This window comes from Pelobates fuscus, chromosome 13, assembly GCF_036172605.1.
Source record: "Pelobates fuscus isolate aPelFus1 chromosome 13, aPelFus1.pri, whole genome shotgun sequence".
NCBI classification, from domain to species: domain Eukaryota; kingdom Metazoa; phylum Chordata; class Amphibia; order Anura; family Pelobatidae; genus Pelobates; species Pelobates fuscus.
In genome coordinates this window covers 25,221,901-25,243,904 of record NC_086329.1, presented here as the reverse complement: position 1 = coordinate 25,243,904, position 22,004 = coordinate 25,221,901, and the positions used below count along the sequence as shown (strand labels likewise).

Genomic DNA, 22,004 nt, shown 5'->3' with positions numbered 1-22,004 from the left:
AAATCGTTTCCCAAAATGGCAGGTATAGACTGTCACTGTTCCTTAATGTGTTAAACCGTTGGTAGTGTAAATATAAAAAATACTTTCATGTTAAATGGAAAAAAAAAAAAAAACACTACAAAAGCTTTTAAGTGCAATACGAACAGCCAATAATTACTAAACACAGGGTATTTTCACATTCCAGTAATATGTGTTAATGTCGTTCCGGTCTTACATTGAGAGACGGGGAGGCAGCCACTCTCCCAGCTGCTACAATGAAATCCATAATTAGAAGAGTGGCTCCTGGAAGGCCCAGTGAAAAGAATTGGGGCGAGCAGTGCTTGATGATTGTATTCACTATATCCTACAAAACAAAACATTAAGATTAGTGACACTCCAAAGATACGTCAACTAGTTTATCAAATTATTAAATGTTTACACAGCATTACTCAAGATCAAAATAAGAGGATTTTAACATAACGTCAAAGTGTTTGGATATTATTTAGACAATACCTGGTCTGTGTGAAGGAGGCCACAGTGCATGATGTTATAGAAGTGGGTTAAGAAATCCCGATTTGGAGACACATCTTGCCTTCTCTTCATGATCTTGCAGATCAGTTTATAAGCATGGAGTTTCCCCTGCTTGTATTTATCTGGCAACATGGTAGCCTGAAATTTAGATTTATATATGAGAAATTGGAAAATGGCGTTAATGTGGAGAAAACATACTATCAAATAAAAATGATTGGTGGCTCCAACATTCTACCAGCAAAACACAACAGATCAAACAGCAAAAAACAACCAAAGACCAAGACATATCTACAGCCATCCGATTGGTCAGTAGAGGGGTTTTGGGCAAAACGTATTAATCGGTTTACCTTTGCTCTCATCAGTCTTTTCTAGTGCAAACTATGGAGTCTCTAGTGCAGGCCTGCACAACTAGTGGCCCACCAGATGTTTTGAACTACAACTACCATGATTCCCTGGCTATCTGTTTAATTCAAAGACTCCTGGGTGTTGTAGTTCAAAACATCAGGAGGCAGAGAGACTCGCAGGTTGTGCAGTACTGCTTTAGCGGGATGTCATATCTCCACTGGTTATTGCATGAAGCCATGGGAAGGTCTCTGCTCTGTTTAACCCCTTAAGGACACATGACGTGTCTGACACGTCATGATTCCCTTTTATTCCATGATGCTGCCAGTGATTACAGTTTTTGAAACATCGAATACACATTTCATTCATGGAAAAGAGGTGCAAGAAGAGAGTCCTTTGAGTTACTTTTACTATTAAAATATTTAATAAAAAACATTACAGTTGTGTAGAAACAGCAATGTTTAAATTGCAGGGTACACATCTAGTGGCTTTCTTCCTGAGGAGTACAGTGATTGGCTCTGCAGCGATTGGCTGTGCATGTCTATCTCATCCAGAAGCACTGGATTGGATGAGATCACAGAAGACGTCAGCAAACCTGCTGAGGATTTCTGAGAGTGCGACTGAAGCCGAGGAGTGTCAGAAATGCATTTAACTTTCTTTTTCTTTTTTTGGGGGGGCAAAGGGTGCTGGACATTGAGCACAGCTTTAAAATGTAATCTAAAGTCAAGAAAAAACTATGGTTATTTTCGGGAGTATGGGTACCCTTTAATGATTTCTACATAAACTTAGCAATAACAGCGGCAGACGTCCATTCAAATTCAATCCAGGTATCACATTTAGATAATATATTTTTAAATAATACACTAAACGCTTTGACCATAAATACATAAAACATGCCAAGCAATATTACATCAACTGTAAGGAATAAAGGGAATTACCCATGCAACATGCTACGTATTAAAGGGTCTCTATAGGCACCCAGACCACATCAGCTCATTGAAGTTGTCTCGGTGCATATTCCCAGGTCCCTTAACCCTGCAATAGTAATTATTGCAGTTTTTGATAAACTGCAATAAATACATGCCAGGTTTAACCCCCCCTCTGGTGGCTGTCTGGTAGACTAGTTGTGGACATCCGGGTGGTTAGGCGACTTTTGGTCTCGTGATGGTGGACGTCCTTACTCTTTGCATGAGGACCCGCCGGCTGAGGAGGAGTCTGAACAAGCATCGGCGCTGGAATGAGGTAATTGACACAAGGGTAGGCACTATAGGGAGCTATAGTGCCAGAAAAACAAAACAACTTTGTTTTCCTGGCACTATAGTTTCCCTTTAAATTCACTATAAAACTAGGTATTTTACTTCTTACTTTAAAACCTGAATTATAAATGACCGAGATCTGTGTACAAAGTGTACTTTTTCATTACTGCACAACCAATGTGTACTTTATACATTTTATTAGAAAATAACCATTTTCACTGTGCTATACGCAAAGACAGCAAAGTTACTGGACAGATAACTTGTTCCATGCATTACCTTAAACAGCCAGGGAGTGAGTATCCTTAAGGGTGGGATCAGTACAGGAGGTGATGGAGAAGACTGGTTATCCAATGATATACCCAAATTATCTCGGATCTATATAACGCACATAAAAGAAAACATCAATTAATAAGATGCTATTAGATGCAAGATTGTATTCAGCATTAGAATGTATTTTAGTGCTATATGTTAAACCTGAGTGGAAAAAGACATTTAGGACACTAAGAAGCTAAGCACATATTTTAGAAACTAAAATAACAATTCCATTGATAATTCACATTACATTTAATTTATAGGTCCTCTGTGCCAGGGCTGAATTATTATTAGGGAGACACAACTTCTAGTTTGAGAAGTTAGAATGTCCGCTGGTATGATATTAGGACTGCAACACTAACGTTTTATTTGCAAAAGGGTCTTCAAGCCTTAACTGGGAAGTGTGAACAAGGGACTATAGAATTTTAAAATTTAGATCAAAACAAATCAACTGAAAAAAAACTCTCCAAACAATCTAAAACAAAGTGCATGAGATGGAAAAGGGACAAGCCCAGAGATTAGCTCAGTTGCACCACACAACGGAGAGCCAATTAGACATCTGGATAATCCCATCCACAAGGACAATCTAAAACCTGCATGAGAGATGGGGAGCAATATTGCATTTAAAAAACAAAAAAACATGTTATCAGTCCTTTGTGTTCTCTTAAAGCCTTTTCTTAGTTTGTTCTACATAATTCCCAACTTATGAATAAACCCACCTGTTTATTCTGGAATTACAATGCAAACATCAAATGATTGCCCTACTGAATATCTATAAACCACACATCTATAAAGCCACACTTCATGAGTTTATAGTAATAACATTAATATGACAAGGACAATGACAGATTCAGCTTCTCTCCAGACTACAGATTTGGTTAACCTGATCTACAAAATACCTTGGCCAAATTCTGCCACAGTTCACAGAGATAATCGAAAACCTGAGCGTGAATCTCCGGATTGGCGATATTATTGACATCTCCCAAAATCCCAAGCATTCTCCTCCACATGACCGTGGAAACGTCTGCATGCCAACCAGTAAGCGTTCCACCAGCCATGACACTGCAGCTCTCCAAAGGGAAGTCACAGGGCTCTGGCATAAAAATAAAAAAAATACAGAACAAAATTTTGAACTTAAACACAAACTTAAAAAAAAATATGACAAACACACATTTTAAGATTATATTAATTTATACACCTCCTCTTTCCCCCTAAGAGTTACCATTAGCAATACTTAAGCAACGGCCACTATACAGGATATAGTGCTGCCGCACCCTATAACATGACTGTGTAAAGTGATGCCAGAAATTGAGATTGCCGAGACCGGACTGTTTCTTGAGGCATCATAGACAAAGTATTGGGGTGGTCTCCCTAAGCAAGAGGCCATATGGACAGATGTCCACAACAAATTGATTTGCCTATCACTATCAACCAAAATAACATTATTACGTGGCATGTACTTGCTACTACTGGAAGTCTCAATTGTAAGGCTGTTCCAGTAATGTCTGAAATGGCTGCTACGTGCCATAGTAACAGTACTACAGGCAGTGTTTCAGAGCTGTGATTGGCACTGATGGTCAGGTGAAGCAGAGCATGCTGGGATCATGTTGTCAAAGTATTATTGTTGGCTTCGACCAGGTTAGGTTAAAGAAGAAAAAAAAATAGACGCTGGTCAGATAGATGCCAACTTGGCAAAAAGTTTCTAGAAAGCAAGTAAAACAGAAGAACAAAAAAAAAAAAAAAAAAAAGAGCATGCTTATAATATAATGCTATCATTTTCCCAAAAACTTTGGCAAAATGCTATGAATAACATCACTGGAAGAAATCTGTGGCATTTACCCAGATCATCAGGAGTTTGTAAAACTGAATGCTGAAGCTTTTCCTGCAGCTCGCCTTGATCTGAACTCACAGGAGCAGGGGAAGGTGTTTGTGTCCGTGATCCATGAGTGGAGACTGCTGGAGAAGCATTTTCAGAGCCTAAGGACAAACAGAAGATAAGATGAGCAGACTGTTAAAAGATAGCAGATGTACTAAGCTACCTGAAGGAGAGGGCCCATGAATGACACTGGACACATTCGAGATATGGGAGCTTCTTGTCCAATTCTTACTCTCTACCTTTTGGGGTTGGGTGGGAACCGTGAAAAACACCAAAATAACTAGATTGCTATGTACATTTATTAAACACTAAACAGAAGGATAATATTTTCATTACCGGTCACAACCATTCCTTCTGCACACAGGGCTTGTTGGTTAAGGCTGCTAGTTTCGGAGTCGATGTGAAGAGTTGTAAGACTTGCAACCTCTGGTTCCTCTGTGCTAAGGTGTACAGACCCAACATCTGTCTCCAGGGAGATAGGGACTGTTGAATCACCGCCAAATGGGAAACCTGCTAAAAATAAATTTGCTAACTGGAGCTGCTAAAAAAATGCAGGACTAGAAGAGATTCCACTAAATGTTAACCATAATGCATCCAGGCTCTCGAGATACCAAGTAAATGCCCCTGGAAATTTGAAATGTTTTTCTTTCCAATAAGTTACATTTTATTGCCACCTTTGAGGTCTATGACCAATGAAAAGAACAGTTTGAAGATGCTCATGGCTGATAGAGGCAGTTCTAAACTCATTAGAGGTCAGAAAAAAAACACTCCAAAAGCTACAGTGTGTATGCTCATGTTAAACTTTATTAAAAAAAATAACAAAAAAAACCAATAAACAACTAGCTTATAAATGTCCATGAGGGCAGATTCAGGAGTTCTGTTTCATGAAAAGGTCGCATATACTTCTCGTACTATGAAGCCAACTTACCTTCAAACTTTCGACCATCATATTGGAAGGCATTGAAAGAGTCTGAATGACTGTCCGAGCTAAGAAGCTCACTACTTGCAGCACTTGCTGGGGAGGTCCACTCTGAAGGAACACCGGGGTCATCTGCTGGACGCATCTGGCTCTGCTTGTTAAGTGCATCAGGCAAGTCTTTTGGAACCTCTAAGCTGCCAGGGCTGCTACCTCTGCGAGTTAGAGTCTGAAAAAGAGCGACAAAGTCTAAATGTTTACATTATCCGCATTTTGGAGTGTTCTCTTGGCACTTTCTTATGTGCCCCCCCCCCACTCTCCTACACTCATCTGCCCCAACCATGTCTATTGCCTTCCACAAATTATCTTCTACTCATCACACATAGGGTGAACAAAATGGGGGGGGGGGGGGGGGGAGGGCTTTGGATTGGTACCTCTATCTGGTACCTGTTCAATCTCCACACCCACACGGACAAAACCACAAATACTGTTCTGGTCTTCTGTGGCATGTTCCAGCACTGGCTTTAATTCTGTCACTTTGCGTGTGGAAAAGGTAAAGTGCACTGATGAGCACAGTCTAACGTGTTTCGTTAATACACGTCACCAGAGGAAAGAATTGAAGTGAGTGATGGTACGCATTTCCACAGAAAGATCCGATTCTCCATTTCATCTGGACATCCAGAGGTGGCTTAGAAAGGGACATCCCACTGTGCCTGCCACTAGATTATAAAGACGTTTTTATGTGCCTAAACCTCTGCTTGGAAATGTGAGGTTTAAATGTATGTGCCTGAATAAATATTTGTTATAAAGCAAGCACAATGTTGATGTGATTTTATATTCCAGATTACTCACTACATTTTAAGATTTGAGGATATTTAGACATTTTGTTTATATACCTGGACTATGGATTTAATGCATTATTGATTGCAGTTTATTAATTTTTCGGTGCGTTTTTGCTGGTTATTGTTTAGTACTGATATTTTCCCAAGTATCTGGACACATACTAAGTGTATATAGAACACTTTACTTTTCTGGTTAGTGAAATTGTAAAAGTGTATTAAAAAATTAGCTTTAATTATTTTCTCTGATGTTGTTCTACCTGGAGGACACTAGCTCACTAAAGTGCACACCACTTGCGGGAAATATTTCCATTTTAACCTCTGTCAATTACTTTTCCTATTCTATTAGTATATATACATAAAAAAAAAATATATAGTTAGACAATCGTACCAAATTAGTGCCTGATCGTAATCTCTCAGCTATAAACTCGTCCATTAGATCTGGGATGTTTGAGTTAGAGCTGACGTCATTGCTGAGGTCATTGAGTTGGGGTCCGAAGTCTTCTTTACTGGCTAAGAAAAATAAAATTTAAAAATAATTGTGAAATGGTCCATTTTAAAAATCGCAAAGGAGAAAATTAAAGGAACACTTTAAGCACAATAACAACGTTAGCAAAATAAAAGGGATGTTTCTATGTAGATCACGTCCATGCAGTCTCACTGTTCAATTTTTGCTATAACACTCTGTTTATACAGCCATTGCCACACATCACTTGGCTGGGACTTACGTATCCTTCCTACACTTTTTCAACAGTGAGTTTAAGTTAGAAGTTCTTCTCTTCTGCTCTGTAAATTGGCTGTTAGAGCCTGCAGCAGACTTCTGTGTGTGATTAAAGTCCAATTAACAGAGCAGGTGATAAGAACTGCTAAAACACATTGTGCAAGATAGGCTTAAAAATGAAACACTGAGGCGGTATGAGATAGGGGACGTGTTGCAAATGGTGCATAAACAGAGATATCCAACTCCTAAACGTCAGAGAATTGAACAGTGACACTGCAGGGGCATGGTCTTTAAAGCAAAACTTTATTTTAATCTAAAGTAGTTTTGGTGCTTAGAGCATCCCTTTAAACAGAAGCTAAAAATAAAAAAAAAATGCTAAGAGAGGGCATGCAATTAGGGGGGGGGATATCAGCACTGTTGTAGGCAATATAACAACGCTGGGGATTAGTAAGTGCTGAACGTATATATAAAGTATCAATAAAAAGCTAGAGTTAGTCAAAATTTGGATGAAATCACAAAAGCAGGTGCATTTGTTGGGGAGATGCATTGGAGAGAAGCAGGAGGATTTTAAGATCCATTGGGTAGGTGGGATTCATTTCCCAAACTGCGCTGATGCATTATCTTTCAGTCTTTAGCTATACATCGTCATACTTTGATACTGAACTTGAAGTACTATTTGGAACATTCCAGCTTTAATGTAGAATTGTATACTTATAGCCCAGGCCGTGCAGTCAATGCTGTGCCACATTAAAAGAAAAGTAGATTCAACGCCGTGCAGGCCTAGACATTCCATAAAAGGAAATAAAGAAGGCACACGTTCAAAGGAAGAGAAGAGTTGAAAGGTACTAGGGTATCTGTAACGTGGATATGCACATAATTTACAACACAAACCTACAATTCTGCATTCAGCCTTAGGAGACGAAAAAATATATAAACTGCCTGTCGACAGACAAGCACCATTCCAAAACCAGCTACCATCTCCAAGAGAACAAATGTAATCTAAATGTAAAATAATATCAAGCTAGGGTATCCAAAAGGACTGAGGCCACCAGTCGTTTGTTTTTATTCCATTGTCTTTTAAATACGGATTTTTGCTGTGACTGTCCACATCCTTACGCCAACAGTATTTTCAGTGTAACACGTTTTCCCTCACCCATCAATAATGTTTGCGGCATTGGAGCAGTGATACGACTAGATCACACACTCCTGCCACATTCCGTGATCGATTAGTTTCACAGTGGATGGCACAATGATGTTATGTCACATACCTTCCAATTATGTTTCTTAATTCAAAAAGTACAAGAATAAGCAGCGGGAGGCAGCTGTCATATACAGGGAGTGCAGAATTATTAGGCAAGTTGTATTTTTGAGGATTAATTTTATTATTGAACAACAACCATGTTCTCAATGAACCCAAAAAACTCATTAATATCAAAGCTGAATATTTTTGGAAGTAGTTTTTAGTTTGTTTTTAGTTTTAGCTATTTTAGGGGGATATCTGTGTGTGCAGGTGACTATTACTGTGCATAATTATTAGGCAACTTAACAAAAAACAAATATATACCCATTTCAATTATTTATTTTTACCAGTGAAACCAATATAACATCTCAACATTCACAAATATACATTTCTGACATTCAAAAACATAACAAAAACAAATCAGTGACCAATATAGCCACCTTTCTTTGCAAGGACACTCAAAAGCCTGCCATCCATGGATTCTGTCAGTGTTTTGATCTGTTCACCATCAACATTGCGTGCAGCAGCAACCACAGCCTCCCAGACACTGTTCAGAGAGGTGTACTGTTTTCCCTCCTTGTAAATCTCACATTTGATGATGGACCACAGGTTCTCAATAGGGTTCAGATCAGGTGAACAAGGAGGCCATGTCATTAGATTTTCTTCTTTTATACCCTTTCTTGCCAGCCACGCTGTGGAGGACTTGGACGCGTGTGATGGAGCATTGTCCTGCATGAAAATCATGTTTTTCTTGAAGGATGCAGACTTCTTCCTGTACCACTGCTTGAAGAAGGTGTCTTCCAGAAACTGGGAGTTGAGCTTGACTCTATCCTCAACCCGAAAAGGCCCCACAAGCTCATCTTTGATGATACCAGCCCAAACCAGTACTCCACCTCCACCTTGCTGGCGTCTGAGTCAGACTGGAGCTCTCTGCCCTTTACCAATCCATCCATCTGGCCCATCAAGACTCACTCTCATTTCATCAGTCCATAAAACCTTAGAAAAATCAGTCTTGAGATATTTCTTGGCCCAGTCTTGACGTTTCAGCTTGTGTGTCTTGTTCAGTGGTGGTCGTCTTTCAGCCTTTCTTACCTTGGCCATGTCTCTGAGTATTGCACACCTTGTGCTTTTGGGCACTCCAGTGATGTTTCAGCTCTGAAATATGGCCAAACGGGTGGCAAATGGCATCTTGGCAGCTGCACGCTTGACTTTTCTCAGTTCATGGGCAGTTATTTTGCACCTTTGTTTCTCCACACGCTTCTTGCGACCCTGTTGACTATTTTGAATGAAACGCTTGATTGTTCGATGATCACGCTTCAGAAGCTTTGCAATTTTAAGAGTGCTGCATCCCTCTGCAAGATATCTCACTATTTTTGACTTTTCTGAGCCTGTCAAGTCCTTCTTTTGACCCATTTTGCCAAAGGAAAGGAAGTTGCCTAATAATTATGCACACCTGATATAGGGTGTTGATGTCATTAGACCACACCCCTTCTCATTACAGAGATGCACATCACCTAATATGCTTAATTGGTAGTAGGCTTTCGAGCCTATACAGCTTGGAGTAAGACAACATGCATAAAGAGGATGATGTGGTCAAAATACTAATTTGCCTAATAATTCTGCACGCAGTGTAGACTTCTGACATCTCAAAAACTGAGAACAGTACAGGCAAAGCTTGGAGAGAGGGACAGGAAGTAAGAAGGACGGACAGAATGGCGCTGTGAAGATTAAAAAATTGTGAAGGAGAGAGGATGGAGTGATGTGAGAAATGGAACAGATGTGGAAGATATAGAAGATTGAATTAGGAGAGGATGGAGTGATGTGAGAAATGGAACGGATGTGGAAGATACAGAAGATGGAATTAGGAGAGGATGGAGTGATGTGAGAAATGGAACGGATGTGGAAGATATAGAAGATGGAATTAGGAGAGGATGGAGTGATGTGAAAAATGGAACGGATGTGGAAGATATAGAAGATGGTATTAGGAGAGGATGGAGTAATGTAAGAAATGGAACGGATGTGGAAGATACAGAAGATGGAATTAGGAGAGGATGGAGTGATGTGAGAAATGGAACGGATGTGGAAGATATAGAAGATGGAATTAGGAGAGGATGGAGTGATGTGAGAAAGGGAACAGATGTGGGAGATATAGAAGATGGAATTAGGAGAGGATGGAGTGATGTGATAAATGGAACGGATGTGGAAGATATAGAAGATGGAATTAGGAGAGGATGGAGTGATGTGATAAATGGAACAGATGTGGGAGATATAGAAGATTGAATTAGGAGAGGATGGAGTGATGTGAGAAATGGAACGGATGTGGAAGATACAGAAGATGGAATTAGGAGAGGATGGAGTGATGTGAGAAAGGGAACAGATGTGGGAGATATAGAAGATGGAATTAGGAAAGGATGGAGTGATGTGAGAAATGGAACAGATGTGGGAGATATAGAAGATGGAATTAGGAGAGGATGGAGTGATGTGAGAAATGGAACGGATGTGGAAGATATAGAAGATTGAATTAGGAGAGGATGGAGTGATGTGAAAAATGGAACGGATGTGGAAGATACAGAAGATGGAATTAGGAGAGGATGGAGTGATGTGAGAAATGGAACGGATGTGGAAGATACAGAAGATGGAATTAGGAGAGGATGGAGTGATGTGAGAAATGGAACAGATGTGGAAGATATAGAAGATTGAATTAGGAGAGGATGGATTGGTGTGGGAAATGGAACAGATGTGGGAGATATAGAAGATTGAATTAAGAGAGGATGGAGTGATGTGAGAAATGGAACGGATGTGGAAGATACAGAAGATGGAATTAGGAGAGGATGGAGTGATGTGAGAAAGGGAACAGATGTGGGAGATATAGAAGATGGAATTAGGAGAGGATGGAGTGATGTGAGAAATGGAACAGATGTGGGAGATATAGAAGATGGAATTAGGAGAGGATGGAGTGATGTGAGAAATGGAACGGATGTGGAAGATATAGAAGATTGAATTAGGAGAGGATGGAGTGATGTGAGAAATGGAACGGATGTGGAAGATATAGAAGATTGAATTAGGAGAGGATGGAGTGATGTGAGAAATGGAACGGATGTGGAAGATACAGAAGATGGAATTAGGAGAGGATGGAGTGATGTGAGAAATGGAACGGATGTGGAAGATACAGAAGATGGAATTAGGAGAGGATGGAGTGATGTGAGAAATGGAACAGATGTGGAAGATATAGAAGATTGAATTAGGAGAGGATGGATTGGTGTGGGAAATGGAACAGATGTGGAAGATATAGAAGATTGAATTAGGAGAGGATGGATTGGTGTGGGAAATGGAACAGATGTGGAAGATATAGAAGATGGAATTAGGAGAGGAGGGAGAAATTAAATAGGAGATGGAAGCAGAAGAGTAAAGTGGAATAGAATGGGAGTGGAGGGACATTATAAAAGGAAAATTGAGTAAGGCGTCAGTGAAAAATGGATATTTAATGGGAATGGGAAAAGGCACACAGAATGGACAGGAGGGGTGACATGTAATGAGAAAAGAGAAGTGATTGGTGACAAGATAAGATAAGGTAGGTGCAGAGACCTACCTGTGCTGCATAATTATAGATTCATTAGCAAAGGTGGACCCATCAAGATTGCACATCTTAAACAGATTAAAAGATCTTTAAACAGAGTTCTGAGTATTATTTTAGAATACCTATAAGAAAAAGATACCACCAATGGGATAAGAGCTCCAGTTCTTTACAAATATTTGTAAAACCACAATATTGTTAAACGTTTGCAAAACTGTCCATATATTTTTGCATGCCAAAAACGTTTAAGTGCACATACCTAGAACCTCAGATTACTAGCACTCTTAGATTCAGCAAATACAAAGCCACTGTAAGGGAAATGTATCTCTGGCAGAGCCCACAAATTAAATCAAGATGCCTCATGTACCGTAACATGAGTTGACAGCAAAAAAAATTTATTTAGCAGATGTATACATATGGTGCAATCACCATAGGAAATAATTAAATGTCTATTGACTCTAGTGGATCCACATTTTCTAAGTGTTTCACATTGTGTAGATTCACCCCCCTATTATAATATGGGGGGGGGGGGGAATTTATTCTACAAAATGCATTGTACATGCATGTCGGGTTTGTTTTTGGAAAGGATGACAGCAATTTCAAGCTTTGGGAGGCTTTGATAATACAAGTGTTATTTTCTCAGGAAAACAGTTTACAAGTTTCCCTCCAGGTAACGTTTCCCAGGAACCAGCACTTCTGTTGGCACGCAAAACTAACACAAGGAACACTGAAAGCAAACGCTAACAAACAGTAACAGAAACATACATTTTTCAGAACTCGTGGCAACAGATCTGATCACACATTGGCAACAGAAATTTTAGTAACTCTTGCAAAATATTTTAAGGCAGGACAAACGCAATGTGTTTGGGCAGAGTTCTGTATTGAAATGATCTGGCATGACCAGGATTAAGAATTAAATTTTGCAAACAGGACTTGTGCTGCGTAAAGTGTGTCACCTCAAACATACCTTTCTCCAATTGTTTCCTCTTCTCTTCCTCTTTCAAAATTTCTTATTTTATTAATTCCTTATCTATTTCTCTTTAAAATAACACATTTGTCAGGCATAGGGAAAACAAGGAAGACAAAAATAGTCCCTATTTTACCTTGTGTTTTAAAGAGAAATATACCAGAAATTAAGAATAGAACAGATTCTGAAAGAGAAAGAAGAATCAATAGGAGAAAGGCACCCTAAACTGTATTCCTAATGCTAGTGTCCCTCTGCCTCCGCGCCCCTCCCCAGATGTTGAAAAAGTAAAAAACCCTGTTAACACTTGCCCGTTTCCCTCTGCGCTGGATCGGTCGTCTCCTTCAGCGATGTCATACAGAAAGGGGAGCATAATGTGCATGTAGCGTGGCGAGCGCATGTAAATTAATTTAACCCTTGCACTGCTATAAACACGGTCATGTGCACATACAGCACTACTGAAGGAATGCCTAAATGGGGATTACTGAATAAATAAGTCTTTATTTTTGTTTAAAACCTAAGTAATTAAGCAAGCCAAAAGCTGTAAGTTATATAAAATGTGTGTTGGTGTATATAAATTCTGGAATGTTGGTGAGTCATGAGGACTGGTTTCACACCGTGCTCCTGTACGGCTCATGTGCTGGTTTTGGCATTTTGTGGGATACGTAGAATTTCAAAAGATATTCAAACTTTTTGTTGAGCTGTATGCCTGTGTAACGTGCATCCTAATTGGATACTATCAAATGTACATAGTTAAACGCCTGTGCCGTTGACATTCTAAGAACAACTGCAGAAACAAAAGTCTCGACAAAGATGCCATGGCTGCTATTGCACACGTGATGTCGTAGTGAACGACAAAACTTAATTGTACTCCTCCTGCTCTATATTGCCCCAAGACAAAAACTCTGTAGTGTTAATAAGCCTAAATAAATAAAATAGACGTTTACAAGACAGAACAATTCACAGGACTGATTGCTCCCGAGCCAGGAGATTACTATACTCATCTCACAGGGAGGCGAGGAAATTAGTACAGAAAGCAGAGCTGCTGGAAAGGTAAGGAGGGAATCAGGATTATTATTTAACATAGGATAGATCAGCCACAGGGAAGCCACATGCAAAGATCCCAAAGAGGGTGTCAACGAGGCACAGGTGAGGGATAAGCGGCAAGTCATCCCAGAAGAAGCTGCTGATTGCTGGCAGCTGTTTTTTTTTTTTTTTCCGGCTGCAATACAAAGCCAAACAGGTGTTGCGTCTCTGCATGTGCTCTGGGAACACATCCAGAGCGGGGGATCTCACCTGCTGCCTTCCTTCCAAAATAGCCCAAAACATGACCGTACAGGTCCTTCAGTGGAGCCTCGGCTGCCATCCTTTGCTGCTTCGGCACGGACACGTTGGCCTTAGGTTTTGAGAGAGCATGAACAACAGTTTTATATACGCCACCTAAGGACGCATGAGAAGGGGCTCGCTCCTGACTTCTAGCTCTTGGCCTGGTGTGGCCACATTCCTTCTGGACTTGTGAAGGAGGAAAATGTACCTCAGTGTGCTCACTGCCTGGTTGGCTAACTCCCGATGCTATCCTAACTGCGCCAATTGCTGCATATGCAGTAGACTTCCCTTGCTCTCCTGTCACCTGGGAGTTAGAACTTAAACTGCTTAATTTCCGCAGCCTAACCCTCCAAGGGACATCTTTGTTCTCCATTGAATTGTAGAAAAGCACTGCCTCAGTGGCTGGGCGGAAAGTGACCTGCACACTGTTGCGTTTCCGACGCATGGCTTTGGCCTTGTGTGTTACAGAATCGCACAAGTTCTTTATCACTGGCCCATGTTCACTGCCTGAAGAATGGTGAGATTGGGAAGATGCCCAGTCAGATGTTTCATCTTCCTCTGCGGCAGATTGTCTGCAAAGAACCCTCTTTTTCCCCCCTTGTGCCAGACCTCCTTTATCACTATCTGATCCTTCTACATCAGCCTGAATTCTAACATGGAGGTCTCTTGACCTACCTGCCACTTTCATCCCGCCAGGTTTTCTAGATAAACAACCCTCGCCCACTAAACTGCTACTGGTCTGGTCTGAGGGAGTTGTATGGTGGAATCCTAGTGAAGGAGCCTCAGCTCTGCTGCATGCTTCTACCTGGTCACAATACTCGACTTTAGAATCTTTTATGCCAGATCCTGTCCTGTTTCTTTCTCCCTCTTGCAACTGCATTTCATGTTCCTTTAGATACTCCCTTAAATGAGGCAAAAGATCTGTACCCTCTAACTCTTCATACCAGCCCTGTTCCATAGCTGCATCTGTTAATCCAGCTGAGCCAGCCAGCTGGCAGAGATGGTCATAAATGCTGCCGTCGACTTGGGTTAGGGGTGCCTCCTGCCAGTGTGTGTTAGAACAAGGGGGGTCCGAAACCAGAGGGGAGGGACGATCAGCAACAGGCACTGCACCTTTGGCTCTCTCAGTTGAGAAGGGACCCAGGATGTCAGAGGTACTGCTACTGCGAGGCAGTGTTGATGTCTCTTCAGTAACGGCTCCAAACGTCTCACTAGGAGTCTCCTCGCTCTGTGAATAATGTCTTACCCTTGGAGGGCGCGAATGTGTGGTGGCATCGTCCATATCTGTCAGATAAAAAATAAAATAAAAAAAGAAAGACAAAAAACAAACAACATACGTTTGTCAGAATAACAACAGAACAATAATGGTTTAAAAGACAGGTAAAGAAACCTTAATACGCAGGAGTTAAGTGTATATACAAAAACAGATGTTGGAACATCAAACCTTGCAGCTGTGTAGAAAGAAGACTATTCTTACTGTATTAGAATAATAATTCCAATAAATCACTAGCCACGTTACAAAGTTAAATTAACTATTCTTCAAAGATAAGCTTGCATCTGCACATTGCTTTAGAGATCACTAAAGGAACAATGTAACGAAACAATGCTTGATGCGTTTGTGGAAACAATGTCAGGCCAATTTGCAATGTGAAACGTTACCATGTTCTAACAGATGACATCACTTTTGTCTTTTGTAATTTATACAATTGCAAAAAGACAAAGAAAAAAAAAAAACTATGTTCCTGAAAAAGCCCACTGTAGTGCACAATAACCTGTACAGGATTATACACTAAAACATGGTGCAGATCATCAAAGGGAGCTGAAAAACAGGCATGGGGTCCAAAATGTAATTGAATGTGGCACTACATGATACATACTTTGTTTTGCAAAAAAAAAAAAGTGCTGACACTTTAATGCTACTACTAACACGAATATGGCTGGAGTAGTTATTCTCACTTACGTGTACAATACGATTTGGTTTTTTTGTGAATTACCCTTTAACAGTGCTTTAACTGAATCTATTTTGAATATACACAGACTTCTTTATACACAGGTAGAGTGTTTTTTAGCGGTTGTATTAGGTTTGCCCAGGAGACATGAGTTAATAAACTGGGCCAGACGACCTTTTCGTTAGTAATATAAATTATCTGCATGCATATGACAGGCAGAGGCAGGAAGCGGAAGCTAATGCAAACATATTTACCCCCCCCCCAAAAAATAATAATGGGCAACTTAGGGAGGCATAATGCAGATTAGGGCAAACGGCAGCCATGTTCAACAATAATGAGAGATGTAATTCAACAGCCAGAGAGCTGCATGTTACTTGGCTCTAAATTAATTCTAGATTTTATAAAAAGTCAACTGAATTTGGCTTTTATTACAATCATTGCTTGCCAACATAACTGAAAAAAAAAAAAAAAGATAATTTTGCTATACATTTATAGTCCATTTAGCAGTCCCCATGTGATCACCCTGTGGCTGGGTTCTGGTATAAATGATAATTCTGAAGCTCGTTTTTGCTCCATTTGCATAAATCGTACACTGCGAGTAATGTTACGTCATTACGGTCTGATCCTTCAAGGCTTTATTCCAAAAAAAATATTCTTCTTTGACATCTTCCACTCTTTACAGCACAATCTTAAAAATGATGGCATATGTGCATAACAATGGGCAGTTCCTACAGTCGTAGCATTTTAAATGTTTGTGGTCATTTTCTAGTCCTCTATAATAAGGGACACACGGCAAAAAAGATCGGCCAAAATAGCCAATTAAGGGGGGGGGGGGGAGAAATCTTTTTCATTTTTTTCATTTTTACACAGCTTAGTCTAAATCGTGCAATTTCTTTGCTAATTCTCCACAAATATGGGTTCAGTGAATAAATATTATAGAAATTTAGAGAATTAATAAAAGCACCATTCATTGTTGCCGGTGGTTTTGACAAGTTCCTGTAGAAGAGCCCAAATAACGATCTATGAAATTATGGCAGAATACAAGCCTTGTGCATTTGGAGTAGTCAAATACAGATTTCTCCTACTTTTTTTCTCTCACATTTCAATTACTGTTGACAGTCCAAATATTTACAGGTAACAATTTGACCCTAGCAGATTGCTGTTCTACCCCTGTTTAATTTCTATGCATGCGCAGCAAAAATCTCACTCATATTTGTGGAGAAGACAAATGAACGCAAACAGTGCACAGATTTGGTATGTTGTGAAAAGTGGAGCTTTTTTTTTAGTGCTTATTTGACATCTCACTTGTTTAGTGGGCAAACTCTTGGGAGATTATACTGGAATTGTTAAGTATCAAATTGCACAAAATCAATCAGTTAAAAACACATTCCCTAACCAGATCACAAATAAAGACAGGAATATGAAACTTAGAACTTACAATGCGACTGCGGTAACAATACATTTATTTTTTTTATGGCTTAGAAAATAAATGAAAATACCAACTAAATCAGAAACATTATGCTTACAGTTCATTATTGTTAAGTGTTCTCAAACTTTTTTTGCCTCTCCAGTAATTTTTATAATTTTAATGGGAAACTAAAATTAACAAAAAATGTGTCCAGTTTCCAAAATGATTTCAAATAACTGTAATCATTATAACTGAAAATAAAATATTACAGGTAATAGAACGGTTTGTGTAATTTTGTAATGAATGTATAGAGCTTCATCTCTCTTTATTTTATCTTCTGGCTTACCACAACTGAGTAGTCATTTAAAGCTCTATTTGATCAGAAACATTTGACTATCTACAAACACCACTTACAATTTTATGGTCTTAAATCATCCAAAGTACATTCTAGAGATGCCAAACATTTGTGCATGATGTCAGGATTCTAGAAAGCACTCGAGCGATTAATTGCCTGAATGGGGTTTGGTCAAAGAAACGATGCTTTTAATCAAAGAGGATAAAATATGGTCGCCCCCATAGAGGAAGGGCATGCAAGGAGCTGCTCGAAAAAAGTAATTTATTTCAATGTAAACATTACAAAATAATACACAAATGGGCTATAATACATGCAATCTTTCATGGTCAGATTGTCATTCAGATATCTATTCTTTTATGCGACTTCAATGAACAAATATAGGACAATTATAATGCTTAGAATCCATTAGAAGAGAAATTATATGTCAGTTCCCACTTCAAAAGCCTGGCTGGCAAACTACCACTTGACAGCCAGGCTAGATATGGTACAATAGCAATTAGCAAGTTTGAGAATCACTTAACGGACGCAGATTAGTTGTGAATCAGACAGAGGGCGTGCACATAAGTAAAAAAATGCAACACGACATCTCCCTTCCGCTGGCAACTAAAAGCAATAACAAACTGTTCTCTGAATGGTAAGACGGGCTGCAGACAGTGAAATGGGAGTGCAGACAGAGGTGCCACTACCTGACAGCTCATCGGAAAGCAGAGTGAGAACAATATCAGGCGGAAGGGGTTTGGAAGGATGAATCAGGACAGGTGCACTTTTAGCGCTGCGGATAGAGGCGGATGGCAGGGCACTGTCCCCAATGGATCGGCTCCTCATGGCTTTAAAAAGAAAAAGATAGAGAGAAAGAAAGAAAGAAAGAAAGAGGAAAAGAGAGGGAGATAAAGACAGATAGAGAGGAGAGATTGGGGAGAAGAGGGGCCAGAGAGGAAAGAAAAGTAACCAATGAGAGAGCTGAAAAACCACAAGAAGCAGCAAGAAAGTGGAAAAACAGAAACAAAACAGTGGAACGGAAAAGTGGGATTTTCAGATCTGCCATGTTTTCCTGGGCACATGTCATTTATGTAGGCTGATGGGCAGTGCAGGAAAAGTTCTGTCATGCAGTAGGTAGACTAGATCTTTGGGAAAGAGAAGTCCAGTAAACAACCAAGGAAGTTCCTTTAGGATTGAATGCAATGCTTATGTCAAATCTACATAATGCAAGGCAGAACATTTCACCTGAAATCCATAAGTACGCAAAAGTGATGGTGCCCAGAAAAACGTTGGGGAACTGGAAATTCTACAAGGAGGTTATACGATTTGGGTATTACTCACTCAACAACATCTCGTTTTAGAACAGAGATGCTAAATCTAAACAATTAAAGATTAGTTGGAAGAAATTTCCAACCGGACATCTATGGTTTACAGTTTGCATCTCTGTTGTCAACAGTGTTTAGTGAATAATTCCAGTCCATCACTTTGTTCTCTAGGGACGAGGCGGAGAAAAGATGAATAAAAAAAACATGAAATCAAAAAGGGTGGAGCAATGACAAATACAAAACAGAGAGACAGGAGAGATAACATACCACAAACAGTCAATAACACAATAATGTACTGAACGCACATGAAAGCAGACAGACTAAGTGGAAGCTAGACCTCTGAGCTAAGTGGTCTCCTAATTTCATAAGTGTACAGAGAGAAGAAAGGAAGGGGTTCTAAATTAAGAAAGTGATCTATATAAGCAGCCTGCTGAAAACGTTGTGCTGTGGTTAGCATATAAAACAATTTGCTTTTTACAACTGACTCAAATTCTTATTATGCGTTTGTGATGTGTGCTCTGTGGCATAATGTAAGAAAGACTTGTACAAAATCCTGAGAAAATGAATATATTTCATTAATCTACCCGTACATTTATAGAGATCTCACAACAGCAAAAGTTGATCACAATGATAGTATCTGTTTTAACAGAAAGTAAATGAAGACAGTTTTAGTATTTTGGGCATTCAGATCAATATAAATGTATTGTTATCAAATTGGTTCTGTTCCCAGCTAGGCTCTCCACGTTGATCATCCTACCCTGAAATATGTGGGCTGCACTTCTTGATACTGAAAAACCTGGCTTTTAATGTAACACAATTTGATGGCAATCATTTGCCTTCCAGAGGTAGGTAAAATAGTTCCTAGAAATGCAGCAGTTTGTGTTAACCTACAACATGAGAAACTGATTCAGGAAAGAAATATATATTTTCTTTTTAAGTTTTACCTGTAATATACTAAATAAAACAAATCGATATTTATTAAAATATTGAGAAACCCATCTACAAAACACTTGCTTAACCAAAATAAATGGTAAACAATGGGCTAAAAAAGCCTTACAATTTGTTTTTTAAGTTCAAAATAAAAAATGAAGTTAAATAGATCTTTACTACCTGTGTGTATATGGACCTGGGTGGATACTTTATGGCTTTGAGATTTGTAAAACACAATGTGAGCACTGACAGTAAGTGAAGAGTGCTTTGTACCAATACATCTGCAATTATAAAAGGTGATCCTTTAAGGTGCTGAGTTATGATTAGTACTGTGGGTGTACCGCAATGGTTCGGGCATAAAGAATCTTCATATATTAAAAAGCTAAAGCTGCGCCAATTATGTGTCTCTCCCTAAAGTTGCGATCACAATAGTTCCCTTGCTATAGATGTCAAACTATGAAAATGAAGATAAAATATCAGCTGAAAAAAAGTGTCTATATATTTCATGAATGTGATTTACATACCAATAGTTTTCTGGCGCACAATGCTTCTGGCTTTCTCTGTGCCAGGGGATCCAGTAGTAGTGGCGCTGCGTTGGCGCATAGGTGCCTGACCAGGTTGTTCTCTGCTCCAGCCTCGGGTAAAGCTTGACTTGTCAACAGAGACTTTCTGGAAATCATGTCCTGCAAGCAGATAAACATCAAACAAAAGGACGTGTAAGTCAAACGAATTTCACTACAAAGTGAGGCTCAAAAAACAAATGAAAATAAATTAAATAAAACCAATTAAATTGGAGATCTGACCTTTGCCCTTATGTTTCTTCTGCTTCTGTTCACTCAGCTTGTCTAAAGGCAGCTCGTTCAAATCAAGGTGGTAGACATTCTTGGAGAGAACTTTGGTCAGAGTCTCCATGGTGTGGGCCCATTCTGTAGCCTGCTCTTCCCAGTAAGTCAGCGAGGACATAACCGCTAGCAGATCATCCCACAATTCCCGAGAAACACTAACATGCAGGCTTGACTTGATCCAGGCCACAATCAAAGTCTAGGGTATAAGAACAAATATATTCGAATTTATATGTGCAAGGTCTCCCAAGCAGAGAAACTGTACAGATCTACTTAAGATCGTAAAGCGTTAACAAGTAAGCCTCAAAATAGCAAAATGAAATAAGATTTGAAAAAATTACATTTACAGAAAAACAAATCAATGCTATTCCTCAACTAGCATTAAAAAGAGTAGTGGGCCTGGAGGCTTTTTTGGATAGATTATTAGATCTGTTTGTGTTGCAGAAAAGACAGTCTGAAACATAGAAACATAGAATGTGACGGCAGATAAGAACCATTCGGCCCATCTAGTCTGCCCAGTTTTCTAAATACTTTCATTAGTCCCTGGCATTATCTTATAGTTAGGATAGCCTTATGCCTATCCCACGCATGCTTAAACTCCTTTACTGTGTTAACCTCTACCACTTCAGCTGGAAGGCTATTCCATGCATCCACTACCCTCTCAGTAAAGTAATACTTCCTGATATTATTTTTAAACCTTTGTCCTTCTAATTTTAGACTATGTCCTCTGGTTGTGGTAGTTTTTCTTCTTTTAAATATAGTCTCCTCTTTTACTGTGTTGATTCCCTTTATGTATTTAAATGTTTCTATCATATCCCCCCTGTCTCGTCTTTCCACCAAGCTATACATGTTAAGATCCTTTAACCTTTCCTGGTAAGTTTTATCCTGCAATCCATGAACCAGTTTAGTAGCCCTTCTTTGAACTCTCTCTAACGTATCAATATCCTTCTGAAGATAGGGTCTCCAGTACTGTGTACAGTACTCCAAGTGAGGTCTCACCAGTGTTCTGTACAAAGGCATGAGCACTTCCCTCTTTCTACTGCTAATACCTCTCCCTATACAACCAAGCATTCTGCTAGCATTTCCTGCTGCTCTATTACATTGTCTGCCTACCTTTAAGTCATCAGAAATAATCACCCCTAAATTCCTTTCCTCAGATGTTGAGGTTAGGACTCTATCAAATATTCTGTACTCCGCCCTTGGGTTTTTACGTCCAAGATGCATTATCTTGCACTTATCCACATTAAATGTCAGTTGCCACAACTCTGACCATTTTTCTAGTTTACCTAAATCATTTTCCATTTGGCTTATCCCTCCTGGAACATCAACCCTGTTACATA

General features: G+C 39.4%; 1 protein-coding gene across 1 annotated transcript in view; it reads right to left on the bottom strand.

Moving 5' to 3' along the window:
- The window catches only part of RALGAPA1 (Ral GTPase activating protein catalytic subunit alpha 1), a 131,305-nt gene that overhangs the window by 63,605 nt on the left and 45,696 nt on the right, over nt 1–22,004 (bottom strand). The window contains exons 15-26 of the mRNA XM_063439456.1: nt 20,626–20,863; nt 20,347–20,505; nt 18,275–18,415; nt 13,847–15,160; nt 6,443–6,564; nt 5,225–5,441; nt 4,633–4,809; nt 4,260–4,397; nt 3,320–3,513; nt 2,385–2,483; nt 493–648; nt 215–343 (exon numbers count right to left, since the gene is read on the bottom strand). Coding sequence (XP_063295526.1) covers nt 215–343; nt 493–648; nt 2,385–2,483; nt 3,320–3,513; nt 4,260–4,397; nt 4,633–4,809; nt 5,225–5,441; nt 6,443–6,564; nt 13,847–15,160; nt 18,275–18,415; nt 20,347–20,505; nt 20,626–20,863 — 3,084 coding nt within the window. The remainder of the gene's footprint in view (nt 1–214; nt 344–492; nt 649–2,384; nt 2,484–3,319; nt 3,514–4,259; nt 4,398–4,632; nt 4,810–5,224; nt 5,442–6,442; nt 6,565–13,846; nt 15,161–18,274; nt 18,416–20,346; nt 20,506–20,625; nt 20,864–22,004) is intronic.